This window comes from Sarcophilus harrisii, chromosome 1, assembly GCF_902635505.1.
Source record: "Sarcophilus harrisii chromosome 1, mSarHar1.11, whole genome shotgun sequence".
NCBI classification, from domain to species: Eukaryota; Metazoa; Chordata; class Mammalia; order Dasyuromorphia; family Dasyuridae; genus Sarcophilus; species Sarcophilus harrisii.
Genome location: NC_045426.1, coordinates 49,097,637 through 49,118,080, shown reverse-complemented (window position 1 = coordinate 49,118,080; position 20,444 = coordinate 49,097,637). Strand labels below are relative to the sequence as shown.

General features: G+C 40.7%; 1 protein-coding gene across 6 annotated transcripts in view; it reads left to right on the top strand.

Moving 5' to 3' along the window:
* Nucleotides 1–20,444, top strand: part of SRGAP3 (SLIT-ROBO Rho GTPase activating protein 3) — a 268,193-nt gene that overhangs the window by 205,555 nt on the left and 42,194 nt on the right. For 2 of the 6 annotated variants that reach the window (XM_031954471.1, XM_031954503.1), the window contains exons 11-15: nucleotides 4,839–4,866; nucleotides 9,289–9,375; nucleotides 16,690–16,720; nucleotides 18,127–18,187; nucleotides 19,359–19,436. In XM_031954471.1, the coding sequence (XP_031810331.1) occupies nucleotides 4,839–4,866; nucleotides 9,289–9,375; nucleotides 16,690–16,720; nucleotides 18,127–18,187; nucleotides 19,359–19,436 (285 nt within the window). Of the gene's footprint in view, nucleotides 1–4,838; nucleotides 4,867–9,288; nucleotides 9,376–12,048; nucleotides 12,152–16,689; nucleotides 16,721–18,126; nucleotides 18,188–19,358; nucleotides 19,437–20,444 lie in introns of all 6 variants that reach the window. The other 4 variants (XM_031954488.1, XM_031954511.1, XM_031954480.1 and 1 more) reach the window with 3 other exon arrangements.

Sequence of the window (20,444 nt, the reverse complement as noted above, 5' to 3'; positions counted from 1 at the left end):
GGGGATCCTTGTTTCTTTTATGTAGTTGAAACAGCCTGTTTTTCTGTGGCTCCCTATTCCCTCTAGAATAAATTCCTCTGAGGAGGCTGGCATTTAAAGCCCTCCCTAGCTGGCTCCCAGCTTTTCTAGTTTTTTTCCCTAAATGACTCCCCTTTATGGGCGCCATGTTCTAGCCACACTGGTCTGCTGGCTCACCCCTTGAGGTATTCTCTAGGTCATCGTGGCACACCCTTCTCATCTCTCCTCTTAGAAGCTCTGATTTCTCATAAAGCTCAGGCCAACTTCTGTCTGCAATGAGAAGAAGCCTTTCCTGCTTTGCTCCTGGCTTCCCAAGCTTCTTTCAGCAGGAGGTCTTTCTGGGGAGCCTCCTCCTCCACTACTGCTGCTCCCCTCTGAGTTAACTTTCTATTTATGCTATTTAGGTCTTTTAAATACAAAATTATTTCCCGTGTTGTTTTTCCCCATTAGAATAGGAGCTTGAAGGCAAGCAATGTGTTCTTGCCTTTCTTTGTCTCACCAAGCTTTAGCACGGTGACTGACACATAAAATAAGTGCTTAATAAATACTTAGGGGATAACTACATGGTGCTGGACTTAAAGCCCCCTTCCACGAGAGCACTCTGGCATTCGCTAAAGTCCCACACCTCCTGCATCTGGTTCTTCTCTACTGGGCCAATCTGCTCTCCATTATTTCAGGGTCCTAGTTATTTGTTTAGTATTCCAGTGTGAGCATGGGTGGAGAGGTTATAGTGATGTTTCCCAAGATTTGCTCTGTGGTCTGGGAGTTGGGAACTTCTAGCATCTCCCTCTAAAACCCAAGTCATTCTAAACTTTAATGGGCCTCCTATGCAAAATGAAGGAGATTGATCCCTGCTCCTTCCTAATTCCCATAAGTAAGATGAGATAATCGACATAGCAGAAGGATTCTGAATTCTTAGGGAAAGAACTATAGAAAGCCAGGAAACTAGAAAAACCTCTGACTCATCTCCTTTTTCCTCTGGTCAGGACTCCAGTTAATTCAGGTCCTCGCTTGATTATCTCCAATTTATCTTGTGTAGATCTTGTTTGTATAAAGTTGTTTGTACGTTTTATCCTCCATTAGACTGAGCTCCTTGAGGGCTGGGGTCCCCTTTTCACCTTTTCTTGAAATGCCAGAGCTTAGCACAAGAAATGACACTTGGAGGGTGCTTAGTAAATGCTTGTTGACTGACCTGTTTTGGGATGCTGGTTCCCAGTGGTGAGGTCCTCAACCCAGCAGCCTTTTTGGTTTGCTTATATGCCTTTGCCAGATACCTCTGGGCTTCTGGAAGTTGGAATCCCAGTTAGAATTCTGGAAGCTGGGATTCTGGAAACTGGGATTCCAACTGTTTAAAAATGCCACAGGAAGAAGAAAGAGAAGGAAGAATGGATGGATAAATGCCTGAATAAGCATTTATTTATTTATTTAATTTTGTTTTTGCTGAGGCAATTAGGGTTAAGTGACTTGCCCAGGGTCACACACTAGGAAGTGTTAAGTGTCTGAGACCACATTTGAATTCAGGTCCTCCTAACTTCAGGGCCGGTGCTTTATCCACTGTGCCATCTAGCTGCCTCTGAATAAGGATTTATTAAAGGCTAATTAGCCACCATGCATTATGATAAGCCCAGATGATAGAAATACAAAGCAAACAGGGCCTCCATCTTCAAGGAGTTTACATTTTTGTGAGGGAGACTACACAAATAGGGGAATGGTAGCCAGATAAGGACATTTTGGTCTGGGTAGTAAGATGGTAAGTAAAGCCATGAGGGAATGAGTTAATTGACACTCTCTATCTAGGAGAAATCCTGTGTTCAAATCTGGTCTCAGACACTTACTAGCTGTCTTACCTCAGTTTCCTCACCTGTAAAATAAACTGGGGAAGAAAATGGCAAACTCCTACAGTATCTTTGCCAACAAAACCTCAAATGGGGTACCAGGATTTGGAGCCATATTTGAGCATGCTTCCTAAGTCTAGAATCAGAGGGGAAAGGAGAGGAGAGGTGGAAAGTCAGTGGCCAGATGGTTGGCAACCAAGAAGATGACCAGAGCAGAAAGGTAAAGTGAACTAAGGCTCCAGAGAAGCTGACTATTAGTCAGGAATGGGGCAGGGCTGAGGGTGAGGTGGGGTGGGAGAGGAATAGAGTGGAAATCCCTCCAAGGAATGGACTCTCAAGTAGGAGGCTAGAAGAGACCATCACAGAGGTGGCTAGAGGGAAGGGAGTCTCATAGAGAGCATCCAGGAGGTTCTCGAAAATGCCAGAGCAGGATTGGATGTTTATTTGTCATGGCAACCAGCACCTTTCTTCTAGAGCTCCAGGAAGGAGGAAATCCCACTGTGGTTTTTGCAAATAGTAGGGTAAGAAAAGGTAAACTAATCCTTAGCCTGGCATTCAGGCTTCAAATAACCTTTTCTAGCCTTCCCACATTATTTCTCTTCCTACACCCTAAACTTTCAAACATTTGGGCTGTTTACCATTCATCAGGCGGATTGCACATTTTTTACCCTCATGCCTTGGTCATCAATCAATCAATCCCTCAACAAATATTTATTAAGCACCTACTATGTGCTATTACTGTGCTAGACATTGGGGGAAGGAGACAATCTCTACTCCCTAGAAACTTACAGTTAAGGGAGGAGACAATAAATACGTATAATACGCACAATACCAGGGAATTCAAATAGGTCAGTCCTCAAACATTTATTGAGCACTTAGCACAGTGCAAGTATTATATAAATGTTAGCTACTGTTATTATTGTTGTTATGATCTGCTTCGTGCCGGGCTCTGTGCTAAGTGCTGGAAATATGAAGAGAGGCAAAAACCTACTCTTGGGGAGCTCACAGATTATAATTGAGGTCTTGCCAAGATTCCCTGTTGGGGTGCCATTGCTCTTCACTTTACATTGAGTGAGCCATCTGTAGGAGCTGCTAATAAGCTGGGCTAAGTCTCACTTCCATCTGATTTTTCTTATCTTGAAAGGTTATTTTCTATACTGGAGATACAGTTCTTCCATCTGCACTGGGATTGGTGAATTACTATTAGATATTTGGCCAAGGACTGAGAGCTTCCTCTTCCCTCCTTATTTTGTTGGATTCACCACTAATGCCTCTGCCATTGTTGGGCCTTCAGGACTCTTAGAATAAATAAGCCAGGGTTGCTTTTTCATTACAGAGCCCCAAACTAAACTTGGCAAAAGCCCCTTTGAATAGAACCCCCTTCCTCTGTCTACCCCTCAAGTGGGATGGAGGCTCCCACTGAGCTCAGCACTACTCTCTGCAGAATTTTTTCTCCTTTTTGATTGGTTCACATCCAAGATCTGCTGAGCTTTGGGTCCCTTTGATGTCATCAATTTCAGCCTCCATTTGTCTCCTGGGCCAAGATGTTAAACATGAACTCCTTGGCCATGTGCAGCTCAAAACACTCCTGAGTGCATCAGAACCAGATTAAGATCTAATTGGGAAAGGTTTAATTAAAATAAAATAAAACAGACAATATTACATTTTAAAACTGAATCAAAGTGAGATCCACAGGAGTCCTTATGTATGATTTAGTGACCCCTGTTTCTGTTGAGTTTGACAGCACTACTCTAGGGTACTCAGCATTTTTGTATTTTTGCCGGCTACCCATGGACAGCATCTTTTCTCACTTCTTCACACCCAGCTTCCTTCTCTTAACCCAGAGAGGAAATAGAGGCTCCTTTGATGAATCCTCAGGGGCTCCTTGGGTGAAATCTGAGCCCAAACTGTAGTCTGAAACACCTTGTTATGGAACCATTGGTTACTTCACTGGGAAAGCAGGGTTGAGCTAATGTAGAGCTAGACATTCTTAGGAAGTTGTCATGAAGCAGGTAAATGAGCTCTACTTCTTGCTCCCCCTTCCCTCAATCCCAATAATTATAGGCCGTTCCAAGACTTCAGTAAATTATAGCCAGCATCTTGGTCCCAGCATTTTACGGGTCCCAGAATCTTCTGAAAAGAAGGATGTAAGCCTTCCTTTTTCCAAGTATAACTCCATTAGGAAGCAGCATGGTACCCACAAGGGATAGTCACCACTATTACTCCAATTCCCAGAACCCACTTGGAAAAAGTAATGGATTTGGAATCAAAGGACTTAGATTTAAATTCTACCTCTGCTACTTGTTGGCTGTCACTTAACTCCATTGTGCCTCCCTTTCTACATCTATAAAACAAGAAGGTTGAACTAGATAACCTCTAAGATACCTTAAGAATCTCATGAATCCGAATCTCTAAATATGGATATTCTTTCATGGGATAGATTAAAGTCCCTCCACTCCTTGTACTAATACTCATCTCTGAATTACCATAAATCTTAAAGGATCTACCCAATGTCCTGGGGATAATGCTTGTACTGGTTCTTGACCCTATTCTGGATTCTACTTCATGACTTGGTTGTCTGTTTCCTCCCATTATAATTGGAAGGAAGATATCAATCAATCAATCAACATACATTTACAGGCACTTACTATGTGCCAGGCAAGGTGATTTGCCTTAAGTATTATTCTACTAGCGCCATTCTTTCTTACTGATAACAGGAGCAGTCATGCTCCTGGGGCCTCCCAGATTCTAAAATGACCACTAAAGGGTGAGTCTTTGGACAGGTATATCAGTTGTGGGGAGCAGAGCCACAAGCCTGTCCCTTGAAACAAACAGGTACCTTCAGTCACATTCATTTTCTTATTTGTCACAATCAATTGACTTCTGACATAAAGAGCTAGATTTGGGGGAGAGGGTTGTCCTGTTTTTAAAAGATAAATGGGATGAGAAAACAATCTGAAAATTTACCTGTAATTTTCTTCTTAGGTGAAAGAGCAGAATGTGGCACCACAAGGTAAGAGCCCCAAGGCTTTGTTTTTAACCAGCTTGGTTGGGGGGAGAAGGCTGACTGCGGAGCCCTGGGCCCTGGCTTCAGTGCATGGTTCTTATAGGACAGGGATATATCAACTTGGGTACCAAAACAGGCAAATATGATGGAGGAAGGGATTAAATACACAGTGGTATTCCTGATGCCCCCCTCCTCGGAGCATTAATAAGAGAATATTTATAAGATCTGGTAGACTCTATTTTAGCTATAGAATCATTTCTGGCCAACTGGCTCCCAAATACCTTCTCGCACTATGAATTACAGGCCTGGGATGCAGACACTGAGATAGGTTATATTTGAGAGAGGGAGGTTGTATTTGAGCAGCCTTTTATTACATTGTATGAACTAATGATTTCTTTTGTATCACTGAGCCCCTGATTCTCAATTACACTATTGTGGATCAGACTAATGCCAGGATTCTAGGAGACCTTCAGGTGGCTGTGTTCTGCTTTAGGTTTATTGAGTTACTGTTGGCCAGGCAGGACTAATCATGATACAAATGGGATTTAACTGTATCATGATACTGAGCAATAGTCACTAAGTGTTTACTACTGATTACTAAGACTTCAGATTTTTGGGGGCAGCTAGTTTGAAGCAGGGGATAGAGCACCAGCCCTGAAGTGAGAAGGACCTGAGTTCAAATGTGACCTCAGACACTTAACACTTCCTGACTGTGACCCTGGGCAAGTCACTTAACCACAATTGCCTCAGGAAAACAAAAAAACAAAAAAAGACTTCAGATTTTATACCCTTTCCCCCACAGACCTCCATGTCGACTTATTATTCCTAGCCCTCACATTCTAGCTTCTTATCTCAAAGAGGAACAGCTATCATTAACTGAGCAAATAGGCAATTTCAAGCAGTGCCCTTGTCTCTTTTTGGTTGTTCTTTGACAAAAAAAGCCAAATGTTGTTCCTTAATTTTCCCCACCACTATAAAACTCTACTTCAGGCCCCTGTCTCAAACGCCTACCTGGCCTGTGATTTGCTGGCCAGTCATGGACCAGTATTGAACAGGTGGTCAGCCTTTTGGAGCAGTCGGTGGTCCTGATCTCCTGGGTTTTTTGTTATCTTTTCTTTGATAGAGAAGACTTTTTATTGTATGTATTTATAGGCTAGGGAGGAATCCACAGGAGCTCAAGCCAATAAAAGAGTTAGTACTTTTGATGTGGGGCTAAACAGTGAACAAAGAAGAGAAACAGGTGGGGTGCCTGGGAATGCAAGGGCATCCTGCGGCTAAGATCATTGTCAGCCTTCAATTGCGCGCCACCATGAGATGCCTCCAAATTAAACAGATGCTTCAAAGCTGCCAGATATTTAGGGGGGAATAAAACATTTTGAGAATCTAGCAAACCCAACAAATATCTCTACCCAAGACTAGGACATCAAAATTGATTTTCTCCAGGCTCCATTGACCTTTGGACTCTTCAAAGCTTCTTCAGGAGCTCCTTCTGTGCCTGTACCCATGCCCAGGAGACATTGGAAGGGTTTGCCTTCATGGCACAGAGAGAGGGGCAGCAATAGTGTTAGCTGCCAGGCTTCTGCCCCCACTTACTGCCCCCCGTCTTTCCCAGAGACACAAGTACAACTGTAGACTCGCTCCTGAAGCTTTGCCAACTGGCCTTCCATTCGGTGACTTCATACATTGTCCCATGGAGAGAAATGGAAGCCGGCTAAACAACTTGATGAATGTTGACACAAGGAAGGTTGAACTGAAAATGTTCCTTTTGTGAGAGGATTTAGGCAGGAAAATCAGAAATTCTCTTTAGGACGAGCCCAAGCAGCTTCTATCTTGGATCCTAATAGTTTGGAAACATTAGAATGACTTTTAGCTCACAACTGTGGGCTTCTCAGCACATATGGGTCACTAGGAATGCAAAACAGCTTTCTAGGAACATTTGAAAACCCATTAATTGCTTTTTGACTCTCTCACTTTGGCAGAAGAGCATATTCCACCTCCCAGCAGTACTAAAGACCACATTTCCCAGAAAAGGCTGCAAAGCATGAGGAAGCTGAAAGCCTTTACGACCCTTCTGGTTCCCCGAGCTCACTGGGCATTTAACTTTGTTCCACACGGCAAAGTTCAGGAAAGGGTACCTTCTGCCAAACCTGCGAGCTGGTCCTGAGGGGGCTGCCTTATAACCTTATAAATTATTTTTATTTTGCTTTTCAAATGGAGGTCCAAGAAGCTTCATCTCCAAAATCATCTCCAGACTAGATCTCACGTGTAGATTTTAACTCACGTGTAGAAACTAGTCAGTTTACAAAAACACTAGACTAATGTGTCGATCAATAAACATTTATTTCTTGAGCTTCTGTTATGGGGGAGGCATTGTGTAGCACCGAGACTACAAAAAAAGACAAAAGAGAGCATCTGTCTTCAAGGAGCTCACCATCTCATGGTAGATAAAGACTTGCTAAAATGAAAAAGACAAAACAAAATAACCAGTTTTTATTTGTTTTCAAAAAGAAACATTTAAAATCACTTTTAGAAACCTCTTGTTTTGTTTAATATACATTGGATTACTTGCCATCTAGGAGAAGGAGTCGGGGAAAGGAAGGGGGAAATTGGAACAAAAGGTTTTACAAGGATCAGTGATGAAAAATTATCCTTGCATATGTTTGAAAATAAAAAGCTTCAATAAAAACAACAACAACAAAGAAACCTCTTGTTTAAAACTAATAACTAATGGGGGAAAATCCTACCTTTTGTAAGTTGATAGTAACTTAAATTATAGAACAATAAATGAATTAAATAAGTATCACTTTCTAGCTTTAAATCCAGTTTTCACTTGACTATTTTTTTTTCTTTTCTGTCTTTTTTTTTTTTTTTTTTTTTTAAACATGATCCTCCTGAGGTCAAATAACAAATCCCATCAAAGAAGGGATTTTGACCTTGATCTTTAAATGCTAAGATTAATGCTTTTTTTCTATTATACAGTGCAGCTTCCCAGTATAGATGGAGGATCTTGTGGAGGCAGGTCACTTTGCCTGGCACACAGGGTTTGAAGAGAAGAATAGGAGTGGGAGACAGGACAAGAAAATGGGATTGTTAACCCCACTTTTTCAATTCCATATGTGTTTTTAAAATTCACTTTAAAAAATGATCCAAAGCCATCCCAATAGACTTTAAACAGAAAATTCCATCTACATCCAGAAAAAGAACTAAGGAGACTGAATGTAAATCAACATATGTTATGTTCACTTCTTTTTTTCTGTTTTTTTTTTTTCCCTCTCCCATGGTTTTTCCCTTTTGCTCTGATTTTTCTCTCCCAACATGATTCACAAAGCAATGTATATTAAAAATAAGGGTTTTTTAAATAAATAAAAAAAATTAAATTAATAAATAAATTCCCAGGATCAAGCTTTTTTCTAAGCTCAGATCTCATAGAGTCTCCTAAATCCTAATGGATTTATGCTAGGGGGAACAAACAAGCTTGAATAATGATGGCTATGGATGAGCATCTGGGAAGGTCCCCACTGCTAATTTGCAAGTAGATTGGTGTCTTTGCAAATAGACAAGCTTCTGTCCATAGACATAACATACACAGGATTATCTTGATTTTGGCTGCCCATGTTTAATGCTGGCCAGACAGACTCGACTCATGAACTTCTTCCTTGTGCTGAAGTCAGATTATGTTCTCTAAATGAAAATCTGACAACTATTGTCCAAGCTGATTTTCCTGGATACTTTTATAGGCAAAAATCACGTGAAAATTCTTGGCATTTTTTGCAGACTATGTCTAACATGCTCACTTGCATGAATCATTGTGTCTCTCCAGTGGCACTGGACCATCATTTCCATTTTGAAAGGGGTTGAGTCAGGGCATTTCTCTACGGCCATCTTATCCCCCTGGAGAAAATGCAGACCAGATCTTAACATTTTCTGTTTATTTGATCCAACTTGAGACTGAAGGGGACATTACTTCCTGGTTTCTCTTTTTTCTTCTCGGTTTCTGTGGTGCTCTCCCTCTTTCCCACTTTTCCTTCTTCTTCCCTCCTCCTTCTCTTTTCTCCCTGTATCTCTTTATCTTCCTCTATTTTTTCCTCATCTTCACTCTCTCTCTTCCTTACCCTCCCCTTTCTCCTTCTTTCTCTTCCCCTTCCTTCTCTGCTGTCCCTCTTAATTGTCCTCCCTCCTCATACTCTTGACCTTCCTTGCCCTCCTTTATCCCCTTCCCCTTCTCTTTCTCTGCTTTTTCCTCCCACTTTCCTTTCCTTCTTCCTTTCTCTTTTTTCCTCCTCTTTCTTCTTCTTCTTCTCCTCCTCCTCCTTCTCCTTCTTGTTCTTCTTTCTTCTTTTTCTTTTTTCCCTTCTGTTCCTCCTTCTTGTATCTTTTTCTCTTTCTCTCTGTCTGTCTCTCCCTTTCTCTAACTCTGCCACTGACCAGCAGAAGAGATGGAAGACTTAGGTTGCCTCACTTTCCCTGGCTGAGTCCTTCCTCTGCTCCCCAACTTGTGTCCCATCCAGCACTTCAGTAAGTCTGCACCAGTTTGATGTTGTACAAAGTTGGGACCCCTACATTTCCTTGTCAGAAATTCTACCTCAGAGGCCTCCTTCCAAAGCACCTTGACAAGAAATCAATCTGTTTGCTTTTAACTGATTCTTAGCTTTCTTTTCAGGGGTGGACAACACAAGTGGAAAATTGTCTCCTACCTCTTTCCTTTGCCATATGTCTCTAGGTCCCAAAAGACCAAGAGATTTTTTGTTTCTTTTTGTTTTTTTGAGAGGAGGCCTCCAGGCAAACACCCTAGCTTTCTTTTCTGAAAAAAAATTTCTTTTATAACCAGTCTGTATATCAAAGGTGATCTGGTGAAACTGGCCCTGAGCTTTTATGGAAGTCTCCTCCATTCCACCGGATAAGACATGACAAAACCATTTCGGAATTCAATGTGTCCCTTATATCCCTTTCACATCAGACTTGGGTTCAGAGACCTGAATATATCACCATTTGCCATTACCACTACCCAACTTACGGGAATGTGAATGCCATTTTGAGCCTAAACTACTTGCCCATCTGTAGAATGGACATAATAGTCTTTGCCTACCTCACAGGGTTGTTGTGAGGGTAAGACTAAATTATGAATGTATAAATCCCTTGGAAAAATGAGAATACTCTTCCCTCCATTGCTCCCTTTCCCCAGTCTATTGCTTCAAACAAGATAAATATATTTGTTTTCAAGTCTCACCTCCCAGAGTTTGGAAGCCTATGGCCTTCTAATTAATTTTTGGTATTTTCTTTTGATCATTCTACTCAGCACCACCAAACAGATTACTCATAGCCCCTTGACAAAGATTGACAAAGATGGACTTATCACACCAAGATATTGAAGCTTGGTGTTGAGCTTGGAAGAATATTGCCTCTTGTGTTCTTCTCAACCATTTTTTGGTTATTTCTTTTGACTTTTTCCATGTAAAACTGACCCTTTCAGTCCTTGTTTTTATAATGACAGTAGCTAGCTGTTGTGGATGTGAGCTGTGTCTTCCCATGCATGTCCTGCCTGGGACCAGCAACATTTGCTCTCTGAAATCTGGAAGATTATATGGGTTCCTTAGGTCAGCTGGGCACTGTACCACTACAGTAAGTGGAAGAAACCATGCTTGTCTATGGGATTGCCCGATCTGGCAGAAGCTCCAGTTTCCATGTTTGACAGTCGCTGCCATTTCTAACTGTGTGACCTTGGAAAACACTTTCTGGGTGTTAATCTCGTCACCTATAAAAATGGGAAAGTGGGGAGGTTCATATTCCTTCCAGTTCTATAATTCTAGATGCTACCTCCCAGAGATGATCCCCAAACTGCTTCCAAATTTTTATGCAAGCCCATAGACTGGCTTTGGACTTTGAACACTTGGATTCCAATCTCATTTCTGCCTTCTATTTAGCTTGGTCTATTTATTTGGTCAATTCTCATTTGTAAAATGAAATCCAAGGTGTCAAACTCGAGGCCCATGGCCAGGGGCAAATAAAGATCTTCAGGGAGATCTGAGCCAGATTAAAATGTAATCTGAGAAATGTTTAACAAAATATAACAACGTAAATTTGTGGTTTTCCAAGTCAATCTGTGCCTTGTGGGATCCTTTTATATTTGAGTTTGACATCACTAGAATGTGACTCTTTTTCCTGGTTGGTGGAAACTTTTCCTAATCTCAAATAGAGTATTCCAGGAAATTGGCCATGTTGAGTGAGGCCCTGGGTAATAAAAGATGAGCAAATAGAAACCCACAGGTATATGCATGTCAAGTAACTTTGGAAACATGTCCAGTGTCTGTGACTGTTTCACTGTCTCTAGTAAATCGTGCTGGTGTTTTCCCCTTGATTTGGCTGCTCTAGTCTGTGGAAGAGCAGAGCTCAGGTAGAGGCAACTTCAACCAAAGCAAGACACTTTCAGCACACCTGACAGATCTTGAAGCCCAATGGCTCATAGGATGGCGCGAGATATAGTTGTTTCTGGTTCAATTATTAATTTGCTTTTTTAAAAAAATCTCATTCAAATGAGAATTCCTTCCTAGATCTCAGTTTCTTCATCTGTAAAATGGGAATAATAATTACCTGGTTCATAGCAGGCCGGTGTGATGAAATTAATCCAGTGCATCTAAAATTTCAAGAGGCATTAGGAAGATAATTTTACTGTAATTGAATATTGAATTTCAGCCAAAACAATGGACATTATCCTTTATGATCCCTTTTGAAAGTCTCTTGCTTTCTTAGGCTATCAGATTACATCTCTCTCTCCTCATTCCTTCTCCATCTTGTCAGCTTTTCAGGATGGCAGCCTCCTGATTGACATGGCAGTGGTCCTTGGGATATAAAATGTTTTTGTTTTCTTCCTATTGAATAGTGGTGACTTAGCATGTATATCAGTTACATGCTTGTGTTTCTTTAACACTTTAATCTTAAAAACTGCTTAACCCAACATGGTGGGTAACCAAGATCCATTTAAGTATAGTTCTACACTTCTGAAGGCTTACAGATGGAGTGGTATAAACAGAAGCACTGGGACTCAAGGACTGTGGGGGTATATTTCTGTCCCCCAACTCTACCTGTCCCCGACTCCCCAAGCACCTCACTGGCCATGAGTTCTCAGAGCTTTTCCAGTTGCCTGTTTATGTTGGTTGTTTTGTTGATTTCTTTTGTTCCATTTTCCCCTAGGCCCCCATGTCTTCCCCCTAAACCACAGAAAATGAGGAGACCTAGGCCTCTTTCAGTGTATAATCATAAACTCTTTAACGGCCGTATGGAAACGTTCATTAAGGTACTTGCTGGGGAACCTGAAGAGTTTGTGAATGCTCCAGGTGTGATGGCAGCCACCCCTTTCCTTCCTGCTACTCATTTACTCTGATGGCCAAGCCATTTCTTGCCACAAACTTAAATCCATTGATTGCCTCTATCACGCCTTCTCGGTGTGCCAACCTGGGCCTTGGTCTCTCTGGGTCTTGGGAAAGATTTCCAATCCCAGTCATTGTCTCCTCTGAGTGCCTTCTCCCAATCCTGAACTCTATTAGGGGTTGGGCAGAAATAAGATGGTTAAAGAGAGAAAACCCCCAATGGAGCTCAAGTGGAAATGAAATGCTGTCCCATGAATCTCAGTCAGCCATATCTTATCACAACAGACAGCAGGCCCTGGGTGTGGGGGATATAGTTAAAGGAACACCCTAATGTTACCTTCTCTCCTACTTCCTTAGACTAAGATGAATGATTTACTGAGAGAAACAGAAAGAAAATCCCTGAGGATCATCTGCCAAAAACTAATAAGAAAAACTTGGCACGAAACCAGAGGAAGAAAGCATATTCTATATTTATTAGTTTCTCCTCAGAACAATCTCCCTCTCATTATTTATTCTTCTTGTCCTGCTCTTTTTCCCCACCAGAAGAGTTAGAGTTGGAGTATTCTCTTTGGAGTCACGGGTTATAATTATTTTTACTACTAGTAATAATAATAACAATAACAGCAACAACTCTCCTATATGCCATATTTAAGGGTTTGAAAAATGCTTTACATAAACCATCTCATGTAACACCCACTTAAAATAACAAAATGAAAAATAAATCCCATGAATCCCCATTGAATTCACTTTCTTTTTTCCTTTCCTGATTGGAGTAACAGAAAGCTGTCCTAGTTGTAACACCTTGAGGTGGATAGCAAAGCCCTTTTGGGAAGAGACACTGATGTTTAGCAGGTGGGGGGAAAGTGAGAGAAAAGAGAGTAGCTGAGGAAGAAAATAGTTATTCTCGGCATTACTTAAGGAGAAAAAAATTAGCCCAGCTGGTTGGTTTGAGAGCCAAATGCTGTCTAGTTGACAGATACCATCTACAGCAAATGAAACACTTAGGTGTCTGGAGAAGTTGCTGTTTCCCGTAAGAGCTCTCAATCCCGCCTCAGTAAAATCCTGCCTCCTCCACTGCTGCAAGCCTTTCTCTTAGCAGGGGTTTTGAAGGAGGGAGGAATGGGCATGTATTGTAATGAGCAAATGTCGCCAGCTCCAGCTGCCTTTCTTGAAGAGGGGAGGGTGATACAGCATAAGGCCATTATGGGGTCAGTCAATAGGATGTAGCCTTGGCCTGAAGTTGAGATAATGGTTGTCCAAGGTTATGAGGAGGATCCCACTAACAAAACAATCCCCAAAGGTCTTTGAGATGGTGACCTTTGTGTGTGTTTAGTATTGGTAAAGAAGAGGTAAATGAGAATATTTTCAGGTGAAATGGATGTTTAAGAATGACAAGAATTGTCAGGAGATGGGAGGGTTGTTCTACTACATAGAACAAATGTCCAAGGAAGTAATATATTATTTCCTTGTAATTATATTCCCTAGAAAGTAAGTATTCATTCTTCTGGATTAAGGAAACAGTTATATTTGGGTGGAGTTCCATAGTGAAGGATGTATTATTCCTGGAAAAGATGGAATCTCATTCTAGATTTTATCCCCCTTTTCTCCAACCTTTTCTCTCTTTTACTTGCCCTTCTCCATAAGTAGCTTCTTTAAAAGGTCTCCTCCAGCATATCCCATCTTAGGTCATTGTGTTACTAAATCAATTAATAGGCAAACTTTTTTTTTGAGTTCCCACTATGTGTAGAAAATTCTGTTAGGTTTTATAAAGATTGAAAGGAAATATGATAAATCCCCATGATAGACCATACACATAAAAAGATAATATTGCAGGGCATTTTGTGATTAATATAAGCAAAAAGTCTAATGACAGTTGAAAGTAGAGAAAAGAAGGGAAGACATTGTAGACTGAAAAAAACCAGCATAGACAGAAGTGTGGAGATAGGATCTAGGTCTCAACATATATTGGGCTCTTTCAAAATGGCTCATAATTTACTACTTATAGTGAACTCTCTGTTACTTGCTGATATTGAGGAATGGAATATACCACTTGTTAATTGAATAATCTTTTTAACAGAAATGTATAACATTTGAGAAGTAGACTTCTCTTTAATTTACCTACTCATTCTCCCCTCTTCTTAAATCAGGAAGTTGAGGGACATAGAAATTAAGTTTGTATGACAAGGTGTGGCTTATATAAAGTAATGTGATTGATATTCAAAGAATGGAGAAGATTCTAAACATTCAAATCAATGTTTTTCTCTTGAAATTCATCAACTCGGGAAGCTATGGGCTTATTCCGATGATACTGCCATTGTTCCACATATTTCTGGAATTTCTCCTTGACAATTCCCTTTTGAGCCAATTGCATGCTTTTTATAATATATCAAGTGGTGACAATTATTTCTTCTTTGAAGGTGTGTTCAATATTTGGAAATAATTCAACTTCATTTAGGGTCAAATCTTATGACTAAGATGAGTGACTAAATTGTGATACAATTTGGGGAACCAAAACAAGATGCAATGTCAAAGTTATAAGCTTGATTTTCTTATTTGGCTAATAAAGTGACTTTGGCAGTTTCCAAAAAGGAGTTCATACATTGTTTTGAGCAATGGCATTATCATTGGAATAAATATATAGAATCCCCAGGTAACTTCTTATAGAGTAATAGTTTTATTGTAAAAATATGTTCAATTGTATCTTATTTTTATTATATATTTCAAAAGATTAAAACATAAGAAAATGAATTTAACCCTAAAATGATTCTAAACATAATTTAATCATTCCATAATGATACAGAAATCTCTCAGTAGGATTTTGCAGAAAAAAATAAATTTCATCAGTTTTGAAATGTCATATTCATGAAAGATTATTTAGTTTAACATCAGCATAGGTAACTAATGATCATATTGATATAAAGGAAAAGCATTTCCCTAGATAACGAGCATTAAGTAAACAACAGAATTTGTTAATAGCAAGCAATAAAACTACCTTGTAGTTGCAAGCGTAGGTATTTTCAGAATCCTATTTATTTCAGACTGAGAAAAATGTGACTCTCTACTGCAGAGTTAGAATAGAATCTAAATTTATAACAGGCAATCTAACTTTGTGAGGAAACCTCAATATTTTGAGATTTTAAGATACTGCTGCAAAAGATCTTTTTCCCCCCATGCTGTGTTTTTGTAACTAAGAGCAAACATGGATATAATAGTGGTGCCACTTAGTGGAGCATTCTAGTGGGTGAAACACCTGATAAAAGAGTTTCCTATGTAGTTTTTCAGCACACTAGCCCCATCTTGAAAAGCTTTGATGAAATAGTTTTGTTCCCACTAATCTCTAGGGCCCTAGGTGAATACCTAAGCATTCAGTGCCCTAGCTTCTATAAAACCCGTGTTACCAGACAACAACAATAAAAACAAAAGCTATTCTTCTTTTCCTCTTACAGTTAAAAATTCATACAGACCAACTGGATGAGGGAGATAGAGGTAGACTGGACGAAGGTTCAAAGGAAAAATTTGTCCAGTTGGCTTAATGTCAATCAGTCAATAAATATTTGATGAGTGCTTGCTACATGCTAGACACTGGACTAAGCATTGAAATGAGGGGAATACAAAGAAAAACAAAAGCAGTCCCTACCCTTAAGGAGAGTACATTCTAAAGGAGAAAATAAACATGAAAATAACTAGCTAGATACAAAAGAATATACAAAGTTTATGGAATGTAATCTCTTTGTGGTTATTGAAATACAAAAACACCGCCTAGTAAAATGGCTTCTATTTTGATATAGAAAAAACTCAAAATCAGAAAACTTGAGTTTGTATCCTGGCTTTGCTACTGTGTTTTCTTGTAAAAATCATTTTGCCTCTTGGGCCTCTGTTTCTTCAGGTGTAAAAAGAGTGCATTGGATCAGATGATACCTAAGGCCCCTTCTAAATCAATGATCTTGTGACTCCAAAGATTTCAGTACATTTCCTTTTACCATCTTCCATCAAGTATGTTTCATTTGAAGTGATATTGGGGGGATAATTCATTTTATTAGGAGTAAGATTAATCTGTGAAGGAATCTCTGGGGAAGAGTCACGTAGGGGTATGAGGAAGATCTTCAGAAAGGATCTATAGCCAAAGAAGTTCTGGGAATCCCTTGGCCTGAAGCCCCAGGTTGGGTGAAAGGCGGAACCAGGTTAGGATACTGGTTGGAGGCATGTGGCAAGTAACAGGAGTCCCACTGGTCAGCAAGACCCAAGGGCAGAGCCAAGATGGCGCACTAAAGGCAGGTCCCTGAGGCCCAGAGCTGTGGTGGGGCCCAGCTGGCCAGTCTCTCCTTGGGCCTAACTTTGACCATTCTTGGCTGCCATCACATCTGAGCTCTCACGTTCTCTGAAGGATATGCTTACTCTAACTGATCCCATTCTTGCGTAATCTTTTCTTTTTCTCCTGCTCTGCTGCTTTTTTTTTGGTTATCAGAGGAAGAAGAAATGCTCGAGCCAGGAACCAGGTATTTACTAGACAGGCCTTTCATTCCTCTTAGTTTGAGCGGAATGGTTGGTGTTTTCCTTGTCCCAGATAATGTCTTCCAGAACAAAAACCCACTTTCCCTTTAGCAATTGTCCAATTGTATCTGCCTGTCCACTTCCTCCTCTCCACTGAGAATCAGTGAGGAAATTATTACCTAGAAAGTTGGGGGAGGGAAGGAAGTTAAGAATTGAACTAAGCTATCTCCCTGTTTCAAGGCATGCTGTATATTCCATGCTTATTTCCTTATTGTTTAAGGGAGTTAGTGAATGTTTCATTTTTGGTTTAGCATGTCTACATGACTTTGAGCAAGGCTCCTCTCAAGGCCTCAGTTCCCTCCTTGGTACAATGAGAGAGTTAATCTCAATGATCTCAAAGTCCCTTTTGACTCTAATATTATATAATTCTATAATTTACAGGATTTGGGAAACTTTTTTTTAATCCTTTAGTAATGTTACAAGTCATGACCAACAACCAGCTAATGTCCCTCATCAGCCTGAGGGGGTGGTTAATGTTGGAAGTCAACTGAACCATGAAAAAAATCCATTTTTTACCCAGATCCTGGGGTATGAAAAACTTTGCATAAAAGGGCAATCTGGAAAGAGAAAATTGAAGACAGTCCCACCTCAGATGGACATTTTGGGACCACGTGGTTCACCCTGAACATTTGTTGTACATTACTCAGGCAGTGAACATTAACTGTAGCGTTCATCTTTTTCAAGAGAATGTCAGTGCTTAGATTATTTAAAAATAAGCTTCAGTGCCTCAGGCTCTCAGTGTCTGACAGACCAGCTTTAAGTGGCCTTTGTGGTTTTCTCTGAACTAATGGTCCAATTGCAAGGTCCTAGAAGAAGAGCTGGGATCTTTCCTTTTTACTTCAGATCCTCCAGAACCCAGAACTGGAATGGGACAATTTGGGAACAAGAGACTCCTTTGGTTTACAAGCCTACGGTGTCTCTGATGTATTGGGAATCTCCCATCTTCTCCCCTAGCTTTTAGGAGGAGCAGAAGTCTCTAAAGCCATAGGGCCCAAACCTATTCCATCCTCCCATTCCCCCCAAAGAGGGAAGGTTGGCCACTATAGGGATGGGCCCCCAAGCCATCCTCTATGAAAAGAAGGCTAAGGCTGCAAAAACCATGGCTGCGAAACGGGACAGAGCATTTCTCCTGCATTAGAGTAGTCATGCCTTTTCCTGCATAATTGATCACTCCTCATTATTTCCAACCTGCTCATAAATCCAACAAGGTGGGGCTGCTCCTTGCTTAGCTTCTCACTAACTTGGGGGGGGGGTGCTCATCTTTCACGTGGAGATCACACTTGTATTTGAGATTACATCCAAATGTTTAACAAGTCAAATCAAGTGAAAAAGATTTTAATTCTTTCTTAAGGATTCAGGGCAGGCAATACCCCTGGTGGTGGAAAGCTGCATCCGCTATATCAATTTATACGGTAAGCCCTTGGCAACAACATCACCTTTGTCTGGGTGGGGTAGTTTATGGGAAAATCTCATCTTCCCTGACTTCCTCTTAACTGACTGAAAATCACTCTGCCATATCTGCTCAGGTTCTCTGTATAGGTGCTGTCCAGGGAAGGGAAGAGCAGAAAGGGAGAAAAAGCAAAGCAAAGTGAGAAGAAAATAATAGAGGAAAGGGATGGGGTAACCATGTTTCTCCCCTCCCCTCCCCCAAAAAATATTTTAAGCTCTGACTGTTTACTGTTCATTGGATCAATCTTAGGAGCTATGTACAATTTGATTGGTTCTTTCTTCGGTTAATTCTTTCCATAAATTTTTATTGGACAACTATTGTATATTAAAAAGTTGTCTGAAATGCAAAAGCAAATAAGACAGTCTTTCCTCCAAGGAAGTAAGACTCACCTATTATAATGAGCTTAGTTTGTCAAAGGGTAATTCCTATTTTAACTACTGGCCTTATACAGATACAGATTTTGTGTAGGTCTTTATGTTCCAGCTGCACGCCCATAGATTTGAATTCAATTGGAGATTCCTGAGGTGAGGCTGTAAACTAAGGCAGTGTTGGGGGCTTGGCTCCAAAAAGCTGAATTTGGAAGGTGTTGATAGCACTTTCAGTCCTTCTGCAGCCTAGAAACAGTAGAGTCTAGCACATACTTAGCAAGAATAATTAAAATGGCAAGCTGAGGTAAACTTCCTGTCTCCTCCCCACAAGTTTCCCTGCAAAAGTCTTGAGTTAGGGTGTTGTGAGGACTTTGCCTCCTTCCACATTGATCAGCCAAAGCCATGACTTCATATTTCCATCCCCAGTGTTTCTGACACTTGACGTATGAAGATCCCCAATTATGTTTCTGAGAAGATATGGAAACAATAACAAAAAGAACCCATTTTTATTCTCCACTCTTTTTCATCACAGAAGTTTAGTTTTAAAGCTTCTGGCTCATGGCCACTTTGGTTCGAAAAAGGCATTTTCTTTGCTACGAAAAAGGCATTTTCTTTGCTAGTTGCTTGCTCCTCAGGCCTGGTGTTTTACAGATCCCCCATCCCAATGATGCAATGCAAGGGTGGGGATGTAGATAAGGAAGAAGGGGAAAGGGAATCACTGATATGCTCAATGTTCTGATAATCTCATATTTTTTTCTTTCCCAGGTCTCCAGCAGCAAGGTATCTTTAGAGTGCCTGGATCGCAGGTTGAAGTCAATGACATTAAAAATTCCTTTGAGAGAGGTATGGATGGCCTTTGAATTCTGCTGAAGTGGGTTCTGAACCCTTTGAAGGTGGCAGGTTGAGGGGGGTGGTGAGGTGAGGAAAGGGGTGTATGACTTTGCAAAGGGTTTGCACTTATCCAGGTAGTCTGCATTCGTGCTGCTACGCTAGGGTCTTTGGCCAAACTGTGAGACACTGAATTTTGTCTGAAACAGAAATCCATTTTGGTAAACCTTGAAAGCACTTAAAGACACATCCATCCATCCTCTTCTATAGGATTTGCATTATAATAAGCCTTTTATCTCTAATTGTGGGATCAAAAGGCTTTGTTTTTCCTTTCACCGGAATTTCTGGAATCACTGAGCAGGGAGAGGAGAGTTTGGAGCACAAAGAGGTATCCTGTCATCCCTTCCACCCTCCTCTCGTCCCACCCCCAATCATACTAAACCTGACCCGTCATGTGGGAAAATTTGTTTTACACATTTGGGTTGATGAAGGGGATGTGAGGTAGCATGGGGTGGAATCACAAGGGACAGTTTTTGATGTCTTCTCTCAGCTCCCTTTCTTCCCTATGGAGTATGGGCTAAAATTTACCCAATTTCAGCTGCCATCATCTTCCTTCCAGTAGTTGCTAAGGACCAAAGAGCATTTGAGTCAGGAGCATCTCTTTCCTCTAGCCCCCATTCCAGGATCCTGGAGCCCTTTTTCCCTAGTCATAAACAAATATTCTCAAAGATCCATCTCCTATTTTCTCTCATTTTCCCCAAATCATCCCCACCTTCCCTGCTTGAGCACAGGACAAATCTCTTCTCCTTCAGTCACCTGTAGAGAATGTACTATATTTGGTCTGCCAATGACATGGAACAGCTGCTGTGTAGGAACAAAATATGAATTGATCTTCCTCCTAGAGGAGAAGGTGAAAGGGTTGGAAGAGCACTTCTCTCCTCTATGCTTTTCAAGGAAACATAGAGTTCTCTGAAAGAATGAAAGATGTGCTTCAAAGAGAAAGCAAAGAAAATGGACATTTTA